Genomic DNA, 23,149 nt, shown 5'->3' on the forward strand with positions numbered 1-23,149 from the left:
TCTGAACGGTGAAGATCGGGTTTGAAGCTCTCTAGGAACAAATTCAGGGTGTATTTGTTGAGTCACTTATTTGGTAAGATTTCTTCAATTGTTTCTCTAGTTGTTGATTAGCTCTAGTTTTAGCTAGAGAAGAACTTTGTATAACTATTATTTGATAGTGAAGATTTTTCTGGTGGCCCGTAGTTTTTTCCCTCTACACTGGAGGATTTTTCACGTAAATCTTGGTGTGCTTTATTTTTTCTGCGTATTTGATTATTGATTGCTATCTATTACTTCTGTATTGTTGTGATTATTGCTTCAGGCGCAACAAGTGGTATAGAGCGAGGGTTATTTTGAGACATCGATACAGAAGCAACCCAGGATAGAAGTAAATTCTATTTGAGATCATGGAGGGTGATACAGGTTCCATGATAAAATTGACAGCATCGAATTATTCAATTTAAAAACCTATGATGGAGGATCATCTATACTGCAAAGATTTGTTTGAGCCAGTATTGGGTGATTCGGCTAAACCAGCGGATATGAAAGATGAAAGCTGGAAGAAGCTAGGTAGAAAAACGCTGGCTACAATCAGAAAATGAGTTGATATCAGCGTGTTCCATCATATAGTGCAGGAATCAGATGCTCACATTGTTTGAGAAAAATTGGCAGCATTGTATGAGAGAAAAACATGTATGAATAAAGTTATGCTTGTTAAAAAGATTGCAACTTTACAGTACAGGAATGGACGATCTGTTACAGAGCACTTGAGTGATTTTTAAGATATATTTAATCGAATGACTACTATGGAGCTTAAGATGGATAATGAAATGAAGGCATTATTTCTTTTGGGTTCATTGCCAGACAGCTGGAATACTCTAGTTGTGACTGTTCTTAATTCAGATCCTGATTATAAGGTGACATTGGAGATGGTAAAGGACAATATGCTTAATGAAGAAGCGAGGCGAAAAGATGTAGACCTTGAAAATCAAGCTCTAGTCATAGAGAATAGGGGTAGAAACATCGACAGAGGTCAGTACTCAAAAAGTCGTGATAAGTCTAAACATAGATCCAAATCTAGAGGTAAAGTGAAGTGTTTCCATTGTGGTAAGACGTGTCATATAAAATGAAACTGTAAAATCTTAAAGCAAGAGCGAAAAGATGAGAAAGGTAAAGTTCAGATGATGGCAATGTTGCAGTAGTGAATTCAGATAGTGATTCAGTTACTTTGATTTGTACACATGGTGATTGTAATCATGTTAGTGATCTCGGTATTGAGTGGATAGTTGACACAGGAGCGGCATATCATTGTGTTCCTAAGAGAAAGCTGTTTACAACTTATAAAGCAAGAGATTTTGATTGTACCAAGATGGAAAATAAGAGTGTGTCGCAGATTATTGAGATTGGTGATATTGTTGTACAAACTAGTACAGGCTGCATGTTGACTTTGAGGGATGTCAGGCACATTCCAGATATGAGAATGAACTTGCTTGCTATTAATATCCTTGATAAGGAGGGATATGAAAGTCGACAAAAGAATGGACAGTGGAAGCTTCTCAAAGGATCTATGGTAGTTGCAAGGGGAAAACTATGCTGCATAATGTATAAGACATGGATGTAATTGAACGGTAACCAGGTAAATACTGCTAAAAATGATGCTTCAGTAAACTTGTGGCACAAAAGGCTGGCACACATGAGTGAAAAGAGGTTACAGGTTTTGGCAAGGCACTCTTTCATTCTCTTGACCAAAGGTATGTCTCTCGATTCATGTGATTATTATTTGTTTGGTAAGCATCATAGAGTTTCTTTTCGTAAAAGTTCTCAGAGAAAAAAATAGATTGGAATTAATTTATTCTGACGTATGTGGTCTCATTGAGGTTGAGTCATTAGGTGGTAGCAGATATTTTGTTACTTTTATTGATGATGCTTCACGTAAGACTTGGGTGTATATGTTGAAATACAAAAGTCAGGTACTACAGTATTTTCAAAAATTTCATGCCATGGTTGAAAGGATGACAGGGTTACCCTTGAAGTGTATTCGAACTGATAATGGTGGAGAATACACATCTAAAAGCTTTGAAGGGTATTGCTCAAAGCATGGGATCAGACATGAGAGGACAGAACCTGGAACACCGTAGCATAATGGTATAACTGAAAGAATGAATCGCACCATTGTGAAAAAAGTCAGATGTATGTTGAGGATGGTAAAATTACCAAAGCCATTTTGGGGTGAAGCAGTCAACACAACTTGTTATTTACTTAACAGGTCACCATCAGTTTCTTTGGGCTTTGACATTCCAGAAAGAGTGTGGACAAGAAAAGATACTTCATACTCTCATTTGAAAGTTTTTGGGTGTAAAGTATTCATGCATGTGTCAAAAGAGCAGAGGTCAAAGCTTGACAGTAAAGCTACACAGTGTGTGTTTGTAGGATATGGTGATGAAGAATTTGGTTACAGGGTATGAGATCCAGTAAAGAGAAAGACAGTCAGAAGCAGAGATGTGGTCTTTCATGAAAAAGAAACCATAGCAGACCTTGAGAAAATGAGAAGACTACACGAGTTACTGTTGAGTGTGATGTTTCAACATCGACAGAGATTTCACAGGAAAGAGCCACAGATGGTGAAAATGAGCTAGAAACAAAACTTGGGGATATGAATGAGCCAGCCACAGTTGGTGATGAGTCAGATGCTATTAGTTTTGAGCAGGGGGAGCAATCCTCTCTACCTGAGAGTGTTGAGCAGGGGGAGCTACCTTCAGCATCAAGTGATATAGAGTATCAGCCCAAGAGATCTACTAGAGAGCGCAGGCCATCTATCAGGTATCCAAGTTCAGATTTTATTTTAGTTACCAGTGAAGGGGAGCCAGAAAGCTTTCAAGATGTGCAGGCTACTCCGGATAAAGAGCACTGGTTAAAAGTAACGAAAGAAGAGATGGAGTCATTGCGAAAGAATGGTACTTATGATCTTGTTAAACTTTCAACAGGGAAGAGGTAATTAAAGAATAAATAGGTGTTCAAGTTGAAAAAGGATGGTGACAAACTAGTGAGGTACAAAGCTCGATTGGTAGTAAAAGGTTTTTCTTAGAAACCAGGCATCGATTTTGATGAGATTTTTGCTTCAGTTGTAAAAATGAGTTCTATTCGAGTGGTACTGTGATTGGTAGCTAGTTTGAATCTTGAACTTGAGCAATTTGATGTTAAAATTGCATTTTTGCATGGTGATTTACAGGAGGACATTTATATGAATCAGCCTGAGGGTTTTGAAGTGAAAGGGAAAGAGCACTTAGTTTGCAAATTGAAGAAAAGCTTGTATGGCTTGAAACAAGCTCCGCGACAGTGGTACAAAAAGTTTGATTCTTTTATGGTGAGTCATAGCTATAAAAGAACAGCAACGGATTCTTGTGTGTATGTTAAACAATTTTCTAATGGTAACTTCATTATCCTATTATTATATGTTGATGATATGTTGATTGTAGGACAAGATGCTAGTATGGTTTACAGGTTGAAAGAACAATTGTCTAAGTCTTTTGATATGAAAGATTTAGGTCCAGCAAAGCAGATTCTTGGTATGAACATTATCCGGGATAGGAGAGCTAGAAAGCTGTGGTTGTCACAGAAAAAGTATGTTAAACGAGTGCTTGGTAGATTCAACATGCAACATGCTAAATCAGTTAGCAGTTCACTTGCCAACCATTTTCATCTAAGTAAGAAATCTTGTCCAGTATCTAAAAAAGAGCAACTAGCTATGTCTAGTATTCTTTATTCTTCTGCAGTCGATTTTTTAATGTATCTTATGGTTTATACAAGGCCTGACATTGCTTATGCAGTTGGTGTAGTGAGCAGATTTCTTTCTAATCCAGGGAAGGTTCACTAGGAAGCAGTAAAATAAATTTTTAGATATTTGAGGGGTACCTAAAAAATGTGCTTGACTTATGGAGTTTCACAACCAGTTCTAGAAGGGTTTAATGATGCTGACATGGCAGACGATCTTGATGGTAGGAAATTTACTTCAGGGTATTTGTTCACTTTTGCAAGAGGAGCTGTATCTTGGCAGTCTAAGTTACAGAAGTGTGTTGCTTTGTCAACTACAGAAGCTGAGTATATTGCAGCAACTGAAGCATGTAAAGAAATGCTTTGGATGAAACGTTTTCTTTTTGAATTGGGGTTGAATCAGAAAGAGTATGTGGTATTTTGTGATAGCCAGGGTGCTTTAGATTTGAGTAAGAATATCATGTACCATGCTAGAACAAAGCACATTGATGTTAGATATCATTGGTTACGTTCAGTGATTAAAGAACAGCAGATGTTATTGAAGAAAGTCCATACTGATAAGAATGTAGCAGATATGTTGACTAAGATACTTTCCAGGGAAAAGCTTGAGCTTTACAGTAACTTGGCTGGAATGAGTTCCCTGGCCAAGGTAAGTTCCAAATAAAATTGCTATGGTGATGAATCTCCTTCTAATGGGACTGGAGGGGGAGATTGTTAGGAAAATGGGGTCCAGTCCCATGTAAGTGGTTTTGGACCAAGTAAAAGCCATGGGCCTTGATCTTTTATTTTACACAGAGCCCTAGCTACTTAATAAAAAAGAGGTGGGGTTGTTTTAGGTGTGTGTCGACAACCAAGCAAAGAAAGAAGAAAAGCCAGGAAAAGCAAAGAGAGAAAAATGAGAAGGGAGAGTTGGTTGAACGAAAGTCAATCCATGGTCCGATTGAGAACCTTGTCAGGAGGTTTATGATTCAGAGTTCTACATTCTGAACGGTGAAGATCGGGTTTGAAGCTCTCTAGGAACAAATCCAGGGTGTATTTGTTGAGTCACTTATTTGGTAAGATTTCTTCAATTGTTTCTCTAGTTGTTGATTAGCTCTAGTTTTAGCTAGAGAAGAACTTTGTATAACTATTATTTGATAGTGAAGATTTTTCTGGTGGCCCGTGGTTTTTTCTCTCTACACTGGAGGGTTTTTAACGTAAATCTTGGTGTGCTTTATTTTTTCTGCGTATTTGATTATTGATTGCTGTCTATTACTTCTGTATTGTTGTGATTATTGCTTCAGGCGCAACAAAGATAAGGTTTAAAAATGGTTAAAAATCCAAGTATCTGCCAAGCATAAGCTAACCAATTGAAAGAAAAGATAAACTATGATAACCCTTGTTAATCTATTTTTTCAATGACTGTAATTAAGTTACAATGACAACTTATTATGTGGGAGAAAAGATAATGAAGGAATTCAAAATAGAAGCAAAATAAACTATAAACTACAATAACAACTTTCTTTTCTCATTTTTTGACTAACAACAACCTTTGATTATATCGATCATACTATTTATCTATTTATCTATCTCTCTATAAATATGAAAAGTAGTTTTTGGCCATAAAAAAAAAACACTTTTCATATTTAATAATGAAGTGTGTTTTAAAGTAAACTTTTCTCTCCAATAACACGAATGACAAAAAAAGATATACAAATAAAACCCTTGAAACTTATGGTGTTGTTGTTCAAACCACAATATTGCTAATTGAAAAGTGGACAATTTTTTATCAGAAGGTTAATATGCAAAGCAGCCACCAAAACAATTAATCAACCACTGTAGCCCATGAATAGAAGTTCAAAGCAAAATGCAAAAAAACATTACCAACTATGAGGGTTTTGTTTTCCATTCAACTTATGAAACTCACCTTAGCACTTAGGTTCTCCTCTTCATATCTCTGCAAAATAAATAAAAATCCTAAATATTGTGTTAGGGACTTAGTTAAGTAAAAAAGTTTTGAAAATTGAGGTGTTACCTTTAAAAATAATAAAGAATATAAAAAATAAGAAGCAGTATCAAAATCAATATTGACGTAGCCATGTAGAGTAAACTTGTATGCTTTTGAAACAATAAAAATGAGCAATAACAAACATTAACCACGTTTCTTCAATAACAAAGATATGATAAGGCTCCGTTTAGTAACTTGAAAGTAAACTTCCAGAAAAAATATTTTCAATAAAATTACTTCTAGAAAAGAAAATAATTTTAGTTGTTTGGTAAGTTCATTGGAAGTTATTTTCCGATGTTTGGTATTCAATACAAAATACCCAAAATTTTATAGCTTTTACATCCCAAATTTTACAATAAAGATTTCACTTAGCCAAATATTTTCACACCCATAATTTTTTTTGGTTTTGTTTGCAACCAAAAACCTTCATCCCCTTATTAATTTTTGAACCCAAGAAAAGTATTGTGGCTTGTATAAACTTTGGCTATGGCTTTGGAGAGAGGGATAAAGAGCAAAGAAATAAAGGTAATAATGAAAACAAGAATGTGGTGCATCGCCTTTTTGCATAACAACCATGGCTTTACATGATGGCCGTTGCCTTTCCTCAAAGTAGCAGTGGAGTTGGTTCCCATCTCTTCCTTAAAGTAGCAATGGAGTTGGGGCATCAAAGGAAAGGGAGAAAGGGAAAGTGAAAGGCATTAGAAAAGGTCATTGCTGGTGAAGGGGCGGGAAGACAATGGTTGGCTGTATACTTGTTGGGTTGGGGCTTGATGGTTCATGATAAAAAATGAGGCAAGAATGTCGTGGTTTTTTTAAGAAGATGAGGTAAGAATGAGTTGTTTCTTTCCAAAAATTGTCTTCCGCCCAAAAAGAATAAAAGACAATTTTTGCATTTCCCCTTTAATTGTTCCGTTGACCCGAAATTGATTTTAGTTGACCAAATCATTTTACTCCTTTCAATCATAAGAAAATGTGGAAAATATTTTTCGAAAACCATTTTCATAGTTGTTAAAGGGAGCCTAAAAGAACTTTTACATCATTTTGAATAAATAATAGTGATAAGTTTCCAAATTTGACATTCCAAAAAAAAGTAGTATTACACTTTTGCTAGTCACATTTGCTTAATCTTTGAATTTATTGGAGTTTTTGCAGATTTCTTGAAGAACAAGGCAACTAATCTAGGAATCAATGTTATGCAAGCAACATAATGAGATTTATGATAAAAAGTGAACCTCACTCATTCATTCAAAATTCAACTTTTAATCCCAGTTCAAATTAAATCCATTATGATAAAAAAACCTTACCTTGCGTCCTTTAGAAAATGGATTTTAATAGCCATTAGAATTTGTTTATTTATAGAAAATATATTTTTTATAAATTACATCAACCAATTAAGAAGATTTACCAAAAAATAAAATATTTTACAATGTAAAATTTTAAAAATAATAAAATAAAAGTTTATATTTTTAGTGTCATGTAATAAAAGATTAAGTGTTTTATTTGAATCAAATTTAGAAGTTTATTTAGATATTTTTCCTTTTTATAATTTTATATCCACAGACCATTAATAATAGATTATGATTATGATGAGGAGTCCAGCTTCTAAAACTTTAAACTTGGATTTTGTGGGTTGCACAAGGCCCATGATGTAGTCTTTTGTGTTTGAGAACCAAAATAGACTGGACAGTCGGAGAACCGAAAATAGAGGACAAAAGCGACATATGCAAGTTAATTTCTTACTTTCACGCTTGTTCATTCGTTAATGTGCATTTTCCCCTTTAAAGGTCGGAGGGTATAATCAAGCATTTGGGTTTGACTTTTGTGCACTGGGGCTCGGGATTAAGTCACAAGCTCATTAAAAGCTTGGGCTTTGCTTGAAACTTGGTTAAGTCATCTGAACTGACCTTAAGTATACTTTTCAAAGCTCCATCCAATAGTTGTTTTTAGTGATTGTTAAAAATTGAAAAAGGTTGTATTAAGAAATTTTTAGATCAATTGATTTATATTTTTAAATAATAATATTTAGTAGTTTGAAGATTTAAATTTTACCTCCTATAACTATTTTTTTACTGTTAAATTGTGATTTTTTTTTATAAAAAAATTTATATTATGATTCCCATTTGCTATTGGATTACTTGCTGCACAGACTTTGCTGTTGCACAAACATTGTAATTTTATTTTTAGTTTATTTTATTTTTTTTTGTTAAATTAAACAAAAAAAAGAAAGACAAATAGAAAAATACAAGAAAAAGAAAAAACAAAATAGGTAGAAAGTGCTTGGTGTCGTGCATGGCACCATTGGCACCACCTCCTTGCTAGGCCCTGTGCAACCTACCTAGGAACAAGACTAAAACCAGACAAAATAAAAGAAACAAGAGGGGGTAGAGAGGCTGGTGATGGGGTGCCGTACATGGCACCCCTCATACCAGGCCCTGTACCACTTGCTCAAGCACAAAGCCACGACGAGAGCTTTATAAATAGAGCTCCATGGCCATTCTTAAAAAAAAAAGGGGAGGAGACCTTGCAAAAAAAAAAGAGTTTTTAGAATAAAAAAAAATTTTCTTTTTGCCCAAAAAAATATCACGTAAACAGAAATCACAATCCTCATCAATTAGGCGAGAAATCCAGCACCAAGCAAGACCTGCAAAAACAAAAAAAAAAGATCAATTTTAGTTTATAAAAAAAAAGAGAGAAAAAAGAGACCGAAACTTTAGGCCCAGATCTATGTTGATCGGGCTGTTCCTGGTAAAAAGGAGATCGAATTTAGAAAGAACACATTGAGGAGAATATTTTGAGATTTTTCGATGACCGATCAGTACCACCAACGACGACTGATGCGATGGACAGCAATTGATCGATTGTATTTAGAGAGAGAGAGTTAAAAGAGGGAGAAGATAGAGAGAAAGAACCAGAAGAAATGATCTGAAATTTTTTTTGAGCTTTTATAGAAACTGAGAAAAATAAAAACAATGCCGTTTCAATATGTGTAAAAACAACATCGTTTTGAGCACCCAGGATCCATGCATCAGCCCGTTACTTGACCCGGGGTCCACGCACCTGATATGGCGACCCGCTTGACCTTTAGCTTCTGACCAGTTCAATTGAACCGGTTTAAACCGAGCCAAACAGACCCTCAAACCGAACTAGACTGACCTTTAGACCAAATCGGATCGATCCCGAACCATTGAACATGATCAAACTGTCGAACCAGCCATATCAACGTTGACCGGTCCGGTTCAGGTGCAAAATTTTTTTTTTGAATTTTTTAAAAATATTATTTTTGTTATTTTAAATTTATTAAAATATATGTATGATAAAATATTTAAATTTGCTAGAATAAATTTTTGTTGTTTTATAATAATAATTAATAAAAATAAGTAATAAAATATATAGTTAAAATTTTTATAATTTTGTTAATAATATTAATAAATAATAAAAAATATAAGAAAAAAAAATTTTATCCGACGACGAGATTCATAGGTACTCTGAGTAGTAATACCTATAAAATCTCTAGGTAAGAAGATTTTTTTTAAATGCTACCAGAGTATTGGAGTATTTATAAAAAGTTTTCAATAAATTTTTTTTTGCTATAAAAATAAAAATAAACTAATTTGTTAAAAATAATAAAGTGACAAAAAATGAGAAAAAAGAAAATTTTATCCCATGACGAGATTCTAAAAGTATTCTAAGTAAAAATACTTTAAAAAATTTTTGGGGAGAAGATTTTTTAAATATTACCAGTGTATTGAAATATTTATAGAAAATCTTCAATATAATAAAAATTCCTCTTTTCTTTAATTTTTTAAATAAAAAATAATAAAAATCAATAAAATTTCTAAAGAGTAAAATAAAATGTGTGTATTAACGTATTATCATTTGCATGCATGGCATAGTTTTTTTGAAAATAATTTCGAGCCTCCGATGGTGAAATTCTAAGGTATTCCGAGAAGCGATACTTAAAAAATCTTTATGTGAGAAAGAATTCTTCTAATGTTACCAATGTATTAAAATATTTTAAGAATTATTTTAATAAAAAGATTCTAATTTATCTTTCTCGAATAAAATTTGAGCACTAAATAAATAAAAATAATAATTTCCAATAAATAAAAAAATCAAGAAAATTATTTTTCAAACACAAAAAATGATACTATTTTTTATCAAAATCAAATTATAATACGTAGTTAATTGGTACCGTTTTAAACAGGCGCTATGGAAGTGTTAATATTTTCTTACGCGTAACTAATTCTCAAATCCAGACTGTTTTGCAGACCATAAAATTACTCTTTTAATAAATTTTAATTAATTTTAAAATCTTATTAGAAGGATAAATTTTAATAGGTGACAAATTGCACCTAGCCAAAAAAAGATTGGTGGCGACTCTGTTTTTCGTTCTTTTATTTTCGTTTCTAAATTCATCAGGTAGTCCCAAAACCGTTATGACAGAGTAATTCAAGTTTTTGTTCAGTGAGGAATTATGCACAAATCACTAAGGTAAATATTTGAGTGCAATAAGGTAAACACTTTAATAATAAAAGACAAAATAACAAAATGTATAAATTTTTATGTAAAATTCGTGAAGTTCACAACTAAAAACGACTTACATGAAGATTTTGAATGAAAATCAAAACTAATACTCATACTATTTAAGTGTTTTGATTAGATTATTTACATGAAAATTTTAAAAACTTTAAAGTTATATTGTATTGATCTATTTATTAAGTTCTATTAATCTATCCATTTTAATCTTTAATTTTTTTTTGCATTATTTGTTATTAAAAACTCCCATATTTCATGAAAAGCTATATCTAATTAGTTTGTCTTATAAAAAAAAATTTAGCATTAATTGAAAAGTCGACCTAGCTAGTTAGTTTGAATTGATAAAAAATAATAATCAATAATGAAGGCAAAAACATGAATTGATAAAACTGGACTTCTAACTAAATATTTGCTTTCATTGTAATTTTAGGTATAAAATATATCTATAATATAATGTGTATGTAAATGGTTATATACTCGTATATGTATTTAGCCTCTACTTAATTGAAATCTTGGCTCCGCCACTATATTTAGAAGTGATATTTTCTTTTAATATTGCATGTCAAATTTTATTACTCCATTAATAGAGAATATTGTTATGGATATCCCTTTTTGTTTTTTTGTGCAATATTATGGATATCCTTTGCTTAGGGATATACTTGCTATATTTTATTACAATTTCAATTTTTTTAGGGAATATCCTTTGCTTTGTTCGAATACCCCTTACCTACTGAAAGTGGCAAGCTTAATTTTTCAAAATAGTAAGCGAGGCTTAGGAGTTAAGCAACTATATATACATAATGATAAAAGTTGTTTTGGCAGCACACTTCATTCTTGATATTTCCGTTGTCTAAATTACATATGTTACTTCTTCCTCCATACAACTAGCAAGCCATTAGGATAGGAAGAATAATCACGACGTACGCTCCTTTGGATGAACCATCCTGATCAAAGGATAATCACAACAGAAAGGCAGGAGTATTTCTCTCTCTGTTTTCAAATTCTTTCCTAAAAGCAATTTTTCTTATTTTCTTGTCTAGTTTTGGAAAATGAAGTTTCTTGAGCCTGCCTGATTAGGTTTCCATCCTTTGGATGAACCATCCTGTTCTATGAATCCAGACCTGCTTTTTCCTTTTCCCTTTTTTTTATTGGCTGTTAGCATATATAATTCATTCATGTCTTGGTTGGCTAGTTTCTTTTGGTAAGTGCGATCATAGAGCACTATGTACATCCCTCAGAAAGTTTATGCCATCTTTGGTTTTGAACAAGAGAATTAACCTTTTTAGAAAATTCTTTTCGGCTTTGTTTGAATGATAAAATTGAATAACTGGCTTAGAATTTCTAGATAAGTGACTTTTGAGAGGTAGTATATTTGAAACATATCTCTTACATGGTTGGGGGCAGTCCATTTTAGTGTTTATTCTTCAGCATCAATGTGAGAAGCTATGGAGATATAAAGACCTTATGAGAAAGTGGAATTCATCCTTTCCACTCCAAGAAGATATTCATAAATTTCGAATTCCTAAAAATTATACAAATATACATAATTCAACTCTAACAAAAAAAAAAAAATCCCAATACCACTGTTGAACCCACCAACCAAAATCAAACCCAAATTGGAGTTGGATTGACAGAAAGAGGTTTTGTCATGTTGAGAGCAAAAAAGAGGTTTCGATGGTAAGAGGAGAAGAAAGGGAGAGAAAGGGGATTGAGAGAAAGAAAAGAGAGGGATGAAACGAAGAGGAAGGATGGGGAAGAAGAAAAGATAAGAAATGATAGGTCAAACCAAAACAACTTAAACCACTAAATTTGTTAATTAAAAATTGATAAATAAATGTGATTATATATTGTCGAATTAATTATCAAATAACATTATTATTATTATTATTATAGTTGGTTTTGTTATTTTTTAAATATAATAACGTCTGATATAATTTATCATTATTGGTCTCAATCTGGCGAAGTCATGGATGCCGTTGTGGTTGAAATTTTGATACCATATAGACTTTTTGTGAACTTTCTGATTGTCATGGCATAAACCAAGAATTGTTTTCCTTCAATTTTGCATACAGATTATTGTTACCTTATCTGTTTTAAATTGTGTTGAGGTGATGTTTTAGTATAATATTTTTTTTTCATCTTTTAAAATTTCAAAATCGATCAAACAATCAATCGTTCGATTTTGATGATGTAAGTGTTCACTCGATAAACCAAAATTATCTGTCTACATATGTGATATAATAGGTTTTCCCATTTTTTTTTTTTTTTGCAGTGGACCAATAATTGATTGCTTCCATTTTCTTATAAACTCTTTTCTCGTTTTCTATATCAAAATCATCAGTGCACAGTTGTTATTTTTTTCGTTTAAAATTTACGTCTAGATGATGTTTTATAATATATTAATTGTTTCATCTTTTATAATTTCACTAATGATCGCACAAGCAATCGTTCGATTTTGGTGAACTTTTGTGAATTTTCACTCGATAACCAAAATTATTTGTCTTGATGCGATGATGTTAGCGTTTCTTTTTTGCAATAAACCAAGAATTGTTTTTTTTTCCAATTTTCTTTCCAACTCTTTTTTTTATACGTCAAAGTCATCGAGCTACATATGATTGTTACCCTTTTTATTTTAAGATTCCGTGGAGGTGATGTTTATTTAATTTTTTTAATCTTTTAAAATTTCAATATTGGTCTTACGAGGAATCGTTCGATTGTGGTAAACTTCCGTGAATATTCATCGGTAGACCAAAATTATTTGTCCAAATGCGATGATGTTATATTTTTGTCATCCTCAATCTCACCTGTTAATTCCGCACAATTTCGACAGACTTTCGTAAGTACTGTTACCGTAAACCAACAGTGGAAAGTGCATATCTAGTTTTCATATATTTCTATGTTTCCTTTGTTATAATTAATTAGAAAAAAGAATTTGAAAGGAATTTAGGGAAAAAATTTTTTGCCACACAACTTACCTGATATATATCACCTCATCAAAGTACAATGACGATAAATTTAAAGCTTAACTTAATTGATTCATTAGTTAATTTTAAGAAATGATAAAAGTTTGAAATTTAAATTTTAATATATATATAATTTGTTTTTTGTAATATACAAATATGACTTTTTTTTATCAAAAAAGAAAGTATAGTGACAATGTAGAATGTCACTTGAAAGGGTTAATTACTTTTATCATTGAGTGGCAAAAAAAAAAAATTTATTGATCATGAAATATTTTTATAAAAAGAACAAATCTGGAAAAATTAAGTGAAAACAATGTAATTTACTCTAAAACATACAAGACAATTTACTCTAAAAAAGAAGGGGAATAGAGCCAATTTTTGAAATTTTCAATTAAATTTGATTTTTCTACTTTTGACCTACCCACTTTATTACAATATTTTTAACTCTCTTTTGCAATATGATGATGATTGTTTTTAATAGTAATTTTTTAAGAATTTATATTTATTATTTTTTAAAAATTTATATTTGATAATATCTACATTATTATTAATATTATCAATGAATAAAGCGGTTGGCAATTCGGAGTGTTCATATATCACATGAACCACAATTTGTCACCTTATCATTAGAAATATTTTTAAAATGTTTATTATTTTATGATTCATGCTTTACTTATATGTATATATTTATATCCTCAAAATGTATCAAATATAAATGCACTTTTAAAATATGATTTTCATCATGAAAAAATGTCGTTGGTGAAATGTTTATAATTATTTAAGGGTTTAATAAGAGTAGCTTCTCCGCTTACTGTAAATTCATTTTAATAGAAGTTCATTATAAAATATAGATCATACATTGTTTGATCAAGCCATTGCCAAGTTTAGGTGAAGCCATTTTCAATCAAACATTGTTTGATTGAATTAAACTTAGGTCGAGTTTCAGTCGTTTACATAATTAACTCAAGTTAAGCCAAGCTCATTAAAGTCGAGCACTAGCAACTTGCTAAGCTTTTTTGCTTACTTTTCTCATCTTTCTATACATTGTAAGTCTTCAAAGTTTTACTGATTTTATTTACATTCAAACTTCTTTTAGTTGTTACTATTAAATAGATTTAGACATAATTGAAAATATTCTAATTTCAAAAAGATAGTTATTTACATAAGCAATGCATTTTCCATTTATTCAAAATAAAAAAAGCATAAGGATTAATTAGTGCATGTATTTCACTACTAATTCATTAGTCAGGTTTTAAAAAAAATTTTCTCTTTATTTCAGAAAAGGTTTTTTGGACACAATTTAAATCTTCATTATCAAAATTTTCTAAATTCAACCTCATTTTAGTTTCAATTTAGTACCAATTAAAATGCAAAAAAAAAAAAAAATTGGAAACTTTTAATGAAGTAATTTATATATAAAATTTTAATTCACTAAAAACATTTAAAGTAACTTTAAATCAAACTTGAAAATAGTTAACCATTAAAAATTAACCAATGAAAACTTTTATGCAATGGAAGGAGTGAAAAAAGAAACAATCGGAAGTCCCAAGGATGGGAATAAATTAAACATCATTTCAAAGGCTAAGGTAAATGAACCTTGGAAGCCCACGCGATCTGACTCTATATATACATGAACTCGAGCCCAAAAACGCGGCAACAACAAAACAAGCTCTAGGAATGAATATTGGTCCACCAAACATGCAAGCAGCATGCTATTAGGAAGACGAGGCAATCTGCACCGGTAATTATTGCAAAAAATCAAAAGGTATTATTGTTTCATCCTTCTAATAATATTTTATATTCTCTTTAATCTTATTGTTTTGATTTGTTTTCTATTACTGTTGTTGGCCTATTTCCATGGATCATAATCCTTCACAATATCGTTTAGGGTTTTTCCCAGCAAAGGATGCAATTGAGGATGATTGAAGAAAGCGGCAAAGAAGGGAAAAGGTAATTTGTCGGAGACATATTGATGTTCTTTTGCTACGAAAACCTGAATATCACAGAGTCCGGCCATGCTTAGCGGCTATTAATGTTAATTCGGAATACAAACTTGAATGAAGAAAAACCCAACAATGCAAATAGCTTATCAGTTCTTTTGCATTAGAAAGAAGAAAAAAAGAAAACACTGATGGCTTAATTTCCAGCCTGAGAGAGGTAATCTCTCTTCGATAGGTCTCAAAGCCAAAAGGATAATGAGGCAACTAGGTTAAAAGAAAAACGAAGGAAAAAGGAGAATGGGTGTAAGCCTTCATAGCCGCCCAGCAGTCAATAGCTTCTCTACAAAACCAGATGCGTAATGAAAGAAATAGAGAAAAAAAAAAGCATCGTACAATTTAAAAGAGCTACTATATGAATTATGAGTTCAAGCCAATATTTTTACTATTTTCCTCTTTGGAAATATTTTTTTCAAAGATTTTAAATTTTAACGGTACATTTGCAATGAACTTTATTATTGGTTTAACTTATTTTTTGCAAGGGGGAAGAGTGCTTTTGAATTGTATGTTAAATGTCCAATTTTTACTTAGGCTAGATTTGGATTCCATGGCATCGGGGTGCGATGGAATTTAGGCCTTTTATTGGGGTCAACTGCATCATGAAGTGTAGTTAGATAGTACCCTATAGTCCTGTTGAGCAAGTTAATGAAAATGGAATGAAGGGATCTAGATGATATTGTTAACAGTTAATGTTCGATAGTTATCATATATTACGGTTCTATGTTTTATGATGGTGTGGTTGATTCTATTATCAACTGATCATTACTTATTATCTATCTCTAAATTTATAAGTATATATCTTTTTCTTACTTTCTGTGATAAGTTATTTATATTTTCCTTCAATACTTAAAGTGTGGTGGGTTTTTTCATGGTTGATTATATTTTAAATTTTTGTTTATATCTTGATAGTTTGAAGAATGCTTTTCCTTGAATTATATTTAAGTGATTTTTTATACTTAAATGGATTTGTACAGGTATTTTGATTTTTATGTTTGCTAGCTAGTCTTAACAAGCTTTGTAACCTTATGGTTCCTTTAAAAAATTTTGCCCTAAAAAAAAAAAAACAGTGCTCCTCCAATTAAAGACTGGACCCTAAGACAATCGATTAACTTGCTTCGAGTAATAGATTGTATTAGTATGATATTGAAATAAAACACATGCTTTAATTATAACAGTCGACTCGCTTTAGTGATCAGGCAGGGAAACTCTACATAAAATCTAATTGGATAAAAGATTGTTTTCTTTTTTTTTTTGTTGATAAATGTTTGATTTTTATGAAAAACATTTTGAGAATAAAATTCTGTATGCATTAAATTAACGTGTGAAAGTGTATTTTTAAAATCGTTTAGGGATTAAATTAAGTTTAGATAAAACTTAAGAATACCTCTAATAGTGTAATTAAAAAGAAACATATGAAAAAAAAAAAAAAGAAATTAAGTGAGAAGATGGAAAGAAATTTGATTTTAGTAGAATTAATTTAATTATTATTAAAAAAATTTTTTGATTAAGCAGCGAGGAATTATGGTCTTTGCTTAGCACATTCCCTTCTTAAATGATCTAAGTGGGCTTACTTACGCTAAATCTAATGAATTTGTGAGAAATTATCTTATCATATTATATGTTATATATTAAAATTATATATTAAAGGATAGGTTTAAATTTAAAAAAACTAATAACTTGGGTTGGTGATAATTTATAATAGTTTGGATTTGTGATAATTTGTGAAGTGCATGTGCTTGTGAGAGGAGGATAAAGTTACAACAAGCTTTAGCATTTTTATTTTTAATATATATTAGAAGTTAGATTTTTTATAGTTGAAATAAAATGAATTGTATTTATATTTGTTTTATTAATTCTTTCTTGATTTACTTCATTATGAAAAATGAATTTCTCAATTATTTTTTTGTTGATTCATGAAAAAGATGTGTGTATTGATTCTTGAAATATTAATGATACATAGAAAAGAAGTGATCAATTTACATAGTATAAAATATTTTTAATTTTATATTTTTTTAATTATTGATTTTAATATATCTAAGGGATGAAATTAAACCATTTTTTTTTATTTTTACTTTGTCTCTCGTCCTTAAATCTATTAAAATTAAAGATTAAAAAATATGTAAAATTAAAAAAATTATAATGCATAAGTTAAGCCCTCCTCATAAAAATATTTATATATATCTTTTCAATAAAAAATTATAAAAACATATAATTTACAGATTAATGGAATATTTTTTATTTAATATTTGCCATTTTTTTTATGATTCTAATATTTTATTTTGATAACTTATTTTGTAAGAATTAATATTTATTTGTTGAGTTGAAATTCATTTTTCTTTTTTTTTTTTAATAATTTTTTCTATTTAATTTTTTATTGTGTTTGTTGTTTTGGTTAGATATTTCATTTTTTTCAGTTAATAAATAATATAATAATACATTCAGAGTTAAGATTCGAGTCTAAATTTTTAAATCAAAGTCTTATCTTACTCAGGTAGGGTCTATAGGCTTCGACAAGCGATCCAACCCTGTAGAAATCTTTTTTTACTAAATTATATCTATATTTTTGAAATATATATATATATATATAAATATATATAAACTTAAAACCATTTGAAACTGTGCACAATCAATTGGGTACTTGAATCTTACTCAAAATTGACAATAAATGAGTTGGGTTTAAGTAATTAATAGTTAATGAATTGAGTTCGAGTACTGGGAAAAGTTTTAAAAATTAAAATAATTTATGCAGAAATAACATGTTATAATATATATATATATATATATATATATATATACTTCAAATTTTTAGTTATTTCAGTTCAATTTCAAATGATACTAGTCCCTTGACTTTGAGTAAGCAGTGTGTGTGTGTGTTAAACATTAAAAACTTCTTATATCTTCTCAATAAAAAGTATAACAATAATATATTTTGTTATTATACTAACTAACAAGAGAGCAATTAAAAATAAATAGAAATTATTAAACCAAATTTCCTTTTAAATTCTACTATATATGTATATATATTTGAATATCTGACACTCCATTAATCTACCTGCAGGTCATACGAGAAACTTGGCAAGAAAAAATCTTTGTCCTTGCTCGGTTTCATGACAAGTTTCGGTGAGTATGCAAAGTTTCCCACTGAAAAAAAAAAAAAAAAAAAAAACAAAAGGTTCCCGTTATTATGCTTGAAAAACCCTTTTCTTATGTGAATATATATGTTTTATTTTTAATAATTAAAATTAAAATTAAGTGTTGTAATGAAGTAAATATCGATCGAAATACTATGAAATAATTTGAGGTTAGAGTTTGAATTTAAACTTTAAAATATTTAACTGAAAAAAAGTTAATTGATAAGTAATTATGACATTTTTTGTGTCTTATCCAAGGACGGATTTACAAAAGCTCCCTTTTGCTAATAGAAGTTTTTTGCACATTACTTGTTTATCCTTTTTTGGCCTCCTTAATTTTATAAAGAAGACAAGTGTACAATTAAAGCCAAGTGACCAACTCGTGATTCGAATATATTTTGCTTAGTAAGGGAATCAACAAAATAGTTTGCTTTTCAAAATATATGAAGAAAGGATATTTTTTTCAAAATCAGCTTTGAGATTAAGAAGACGATTGATGATGGCAATTTTAGCATTCAACTTTTATAAACTATATTTTTTAAAAAGTTTCTTAAATGCTTATGTTAATTTATTACTTTTCATCAAATTTCTCTTTATGTAATTCATTTATTCTCATTATATATATATATATATATACACACTGTAATATTCAACAAAAAAGAAAAATTTATCTACATATATTTTATAATATATAGATAGATAATTTACAATGTTAACATCAAAAGGGTAAAACTCTAACTATTTAATAATGTAATTATTAAACTTTTAAATTGTGTATTTTCTATAAAGGAATTAGGTAATAAATTGGAAGTTTAAATATATAGTAGGCATCTAGCTATAAAGAATTAAAATCATAAAGTCTATGTTCAGAAAAACATTATATAATTTTGTGTTAATTTTTCTTAGCTCATATATATATAATGTATTGGCCCCCTCACATTAAACATGTGAACTTGAAAGGCAGGTAAGTGGTAGCTTGAAATTGGAAATAGAATATTCTATTTATATTAAGGAATATTCTTCTAAAAATTTTAATTAGTTCTTTAATTTTTATTGAGCAAAAAAGTACTTTACTTCATACACCTTGTTTCATGTCTTTGTTTTCTGTCTTGGCTTCCCCTCTGTATCAGTTTCTCTTTGTTAGGATGCTTTCCTTTCAACATGAAATCCATTTTTTTTTATAAACTAGGAAAAAATATTGTTTCCATTTTCAATTGTTCTATTTTTTTTTTTTTACCAAGCTTGTTTACTTTCTTCAAGGTCCTAACCTTTTGTACGAATCCATTCCTTATATTTGCACTCAAGTTGGTGCTTATTTGTTGTTCATCATTTTTTTTCCCCAAATTTGCAGCATGTTTTAATCTTTTTCTTCTTTTAGTCCATGTTTTAGTTGACTCTTAACCTTACTAAGCCTCATTATCGCGATTAGATTTATTGAATCTTGAATCTTGAATTCTATGTGTCATAGATTTAATTTTAACAGCAAAATATAAAATTATTATAATTTTTTTCATAAATATAAAATATATAGTAAAAAATAATGGCATTCTGGGTTTTTTTAGAAAGAATCTAATTATTTTTATTTTGTATTTAATTATTGATATTATCTTTCAATAGAATTTGAAATAAAGTCTTCACTCTAGCTATTCTTTCTTCTGTCTCACTTAAAAGGAAAAGGGAAAAGCAGCAGATCAGTTGTTCGAAAAAAACTGTACAAATCAAGCATCCAGGTATATATGTTGTGATTAATTATTGATAACATTATATATATTTTTATAAAATAAGATGTTTATTTTATGGTTTGGAACATTCTTTTTGTCTGCCCAAGCAGAAAGCAAAAGAAATTCTTCAGGTTAAGATGATGAAAACTGGATTGGCAAATAAGATACAGGAGAAAAGAGTCATGGCTGAGTCACTTAAGGCAACCATAAAAGATGCAGCAGAAACTGAAACAGAATATAGGTTGCTGAAAATGAGAAGGAATGAGCTGATTAGTGGAATCAAAGGCATTGTGAGAATGCGGGCAACGGAGATCTTGCTGATGGAGGAGCTCGATTTGCTTTGAAGCAAAGATAAACAACCCTATTCGAGAGTTTGATAAATAAAAAAAACTTACTACGCTTTTCGAGGATTGATGGAGATTCGAGTAGGGCTTTAAAAAAAACATACTATATATATGTTTGATGTGATTGCTTGCTTTGTCTCAGTTTGCTTTCGCCCTTTGTCTGAAAATCCGTTTGGTGGAATGGCACTATAAATAAAACCTCTTTGTTTCGGCATGTTTAACTTTAAAGATTGTCCAGTGCTCATATTCTCTGGGCTGGGCCTCAGTAACGCAAATCCAAAAAATTTTGGAGCATTGGCTTGGCCGAGGAAATTCTCTCTCTTCAATGTACTTAGTACGTAAGAAAAATTCGGAGGAATTTGACCCAAATTCAAGAGTATTTAACATAGCATTATTTTAAAATAATAAGAAAAGTTTTTGGGATCTTTTCGGATTTGGGCTTGCGCTTACATTTGATCATTTAATGAACAAGTTTATGTTTGTAGGCAATTGGGATTCAATTGAGATGCTCAATAGAATAGAATTGAAATGTGAACAAGTTGGAGATGTACAAATGTGGTTCTTTCTGTGTTCATTGATATTGTGAGAGGCTACAAAATTCATGATGTTTGTTTCTTTTGCTACTTCAATAACTGCATTATGATGTTCTGTGGTTTGAAAAACTTATGAGAGATTAACTTATTGTAATGAGTAATTAAAGGATTAGCTTAGCAAAAGTATTAAATTTGTTTTTATTCCTTCTAGGCATATTGTTCTAAACAAGAGTATTATTTAAAACAAAACCTTGGGCAACAAGCTCAATGCAATTTATTGCAAAAGTACATGTGGCTGAACTCAATCCCAAGTCCCAAACCAACTCCTATAAAACCTGTTACTCGCTTGAACAAGAAAACAATACACAAATATGAAATTGACTTGAGTGATTTGAAATTTCAAATGCTGTCAAACGTTAAATTAAAGAGTGTTTTTGACAACAACAAAATAAATTAAGAACATTTCAAATATTGCTAACTATTTTTATAAAAAATAATTCCCAAATAAATCCTTGAATTATATTAAAAAATGAAAACAAAGCTTTTGATTTTTTATTTATAAAATTAAGATTGTAAATTTTTATTTTATCATAATTATCCCATTAAATCTTGAAAATTAATTAACAAAATCAAATTACCATAATTTTAAAATAATATTCTCTCCAATATTTGTCACTTAAGTTCATTTAAATAAATTTAAATAAGCATTTTTTTATAAATTACATCAACTGTCTTAATGTTTAGATTCGTGGACGTATCGCTAGACATTGATTTGAGGAGTCATCATCAATATTTTTTATTTAGATACGATTGACCACATAACTGAAATCAATCATTTTTTAAAAAAAAATTTTAAGTTTGACTTAAATATCCTTAAAAGGTAGATTCAATATTTGCGAAACTAGAACTAGGTCCGAAAATACAGTTACGTGTGAGAAATGTTATAATACCCTCACAATGCCCATCGAAAGATGGTGCTAGCTAGATTTCGTGTTATCCATTAAGCCTTAAAAATTTTATTAAATAATTAATTATTGAAAATTATTCTTAATTGACTCAAACATTTTTTTGCAAAAAATTAAGAAAATTTTTTCATTTCAAGAGTATACAAGAAAACTATTATTTCTCTTATAGAGGCTCCGTCATCGGATTATTTAACATTAAAAAATTTTCAAAAAAGGAAAAGCAAAAAAAGAATAATGCTTCAATCTTTGACTGAGATCTCTTTCATTATTTTGTTTTATTTTATTTAAAAAATTCATGCCTTTATACAAAAAAAATTGATATTTTCAATTTTTTCTTAAAACATTTTGAAATTTTTATTTAAGAAAAATTGATACTTTCAACTTTGTCTCTAAAAATAACTTTTTTTGAAATTTTTAATTTTAAGAAAAATTGATACTTTCAACTATTCCTTAAAAATAACTTTAAAAAAATTTTTAATTTCAAGGAAAATTGATACTTTCAACTTTTCCTCAAAAATATTTTTTTGAAATTTTCATTTTTAAGAAAAATTGATACAGAAAAATTAATACTTTCAACTTTTCTAAAAAATACCCTATTTGAAAATTTTTTTTTCAAGAAAAATGAATACTTTCAATTTTTTCTCAAAAATACCTTTTTTTGAAAATTTTATTTTCAAGAAAAATTGATACTTTCAACTTTTTTTTCGAAAATACCTTTTTTCGAATTTTTATTTTCAAAAAAAAAATTGATACTTTAACTTTTCCCTAAAAATATTTCTTGTGGAATATATATTTTTTAAAAAAATTTATTTTCTAAGAAAAATTTATACTTTTAACTTTTCTTTAAAACCTCTTTTTTATTATTGAAGTTTTCTAAGATAATTGATACTTTAACTTTTTCTCAAAAATTTTTTTTGAAAATTTTTATTTTTAAGAAAAATTGATTCTTTAACTTTTTTTTGAAAGTTTAAAATTATTTTTTATTTCTATTATTATTTTTTAGAACAAAGATTTATCGAAAAATAATTAAGTAAATAAACAAAATAATACAAGAAAATACCAAACAAGTCTTGGCTCGGCTTGGCGAAAAAAAAGCTTATCTACAAGAGTGAATTAGGCTCAGTGACTCTTTTTTTGCTTTTTCCTTTCTTCAACCTTAAAATTCTAGTCTAGAATCCTGCACCTTTAAAATTTCAATCAAGAATCCTACACCAGAAACCTG

At 29.5% G+C, this 23,149-nt stretch overlaps 1 protein-coding gene across 1 annotated transcript; it reads left to right on the top strand.

Moving 5' to 3' along the window:
• Window positions 1-11,101: 11,101 nt before the first annotated feature.
• On the top strand, window positions 11,102-20,837 carry LOC149518204 (uncharacterized). The gene is made up of 5 exons (XM_089763940.1): window positions 11,102-15,001; window positions 15,125-15,186; window positions 18,292-18,353; window positions 20,036-20,094; window positions 20,196-20,837. The coding sequence occupies exons 2-5, from the start codon at window positions 15,143-15,145 to the stop codon at window positions 20,427-20,429; spliced, it is 399 nt and encodes a 132-aa protein (XP_089620066.1). The 5' UTR covers window positions 11,102-15,001; window positions 15,125-15,142; the 3' UTR covers window positions 20,430-20,837.
• Window positions 20,838-23,149: the final 2,312 nt, after the last annotated feature.

Source organism: Durio zibethinus, chromosome 7 (genome assembly GCF_047325235.1).
Source record: "Durio zibethinus cultivar Kanyao isolate XHJ-2024 chromosome 7, ASM4732523v1, whole genome shotgun sequence".
Lineage (NCBI taxonomy): Eukaryota > Viridiplantae > Streptophyta > Magnoliopsida > Malvales > Malvaceae > Durio > Durio zibethinus.

Bases quoted from the DNA above. Each gene is read 5' to 3' on its own strand.
- LOC149518204 (XM_089763940.1), top strand. From the start codon at position 15,143: ATGCAATTGAGGATGATTGAAGAAAGCGGCAAAGAAGGGAAAAG. The intron at 15,187-18,291 runs GTAATTTGTCGG...ATCTACCTGCAG, and splicing joins AGCGGCAAAGAAGGGAAAAG to GTCATACGAGAAACTTGGCA. The intron at 18,354-20,035 runs GTGAGTATGCAA...CTCACTTAAAAG, and splicing joins CGGTTTCATGACAAGTTTCG to GAAAAGGGAAAAGCAGCAGA.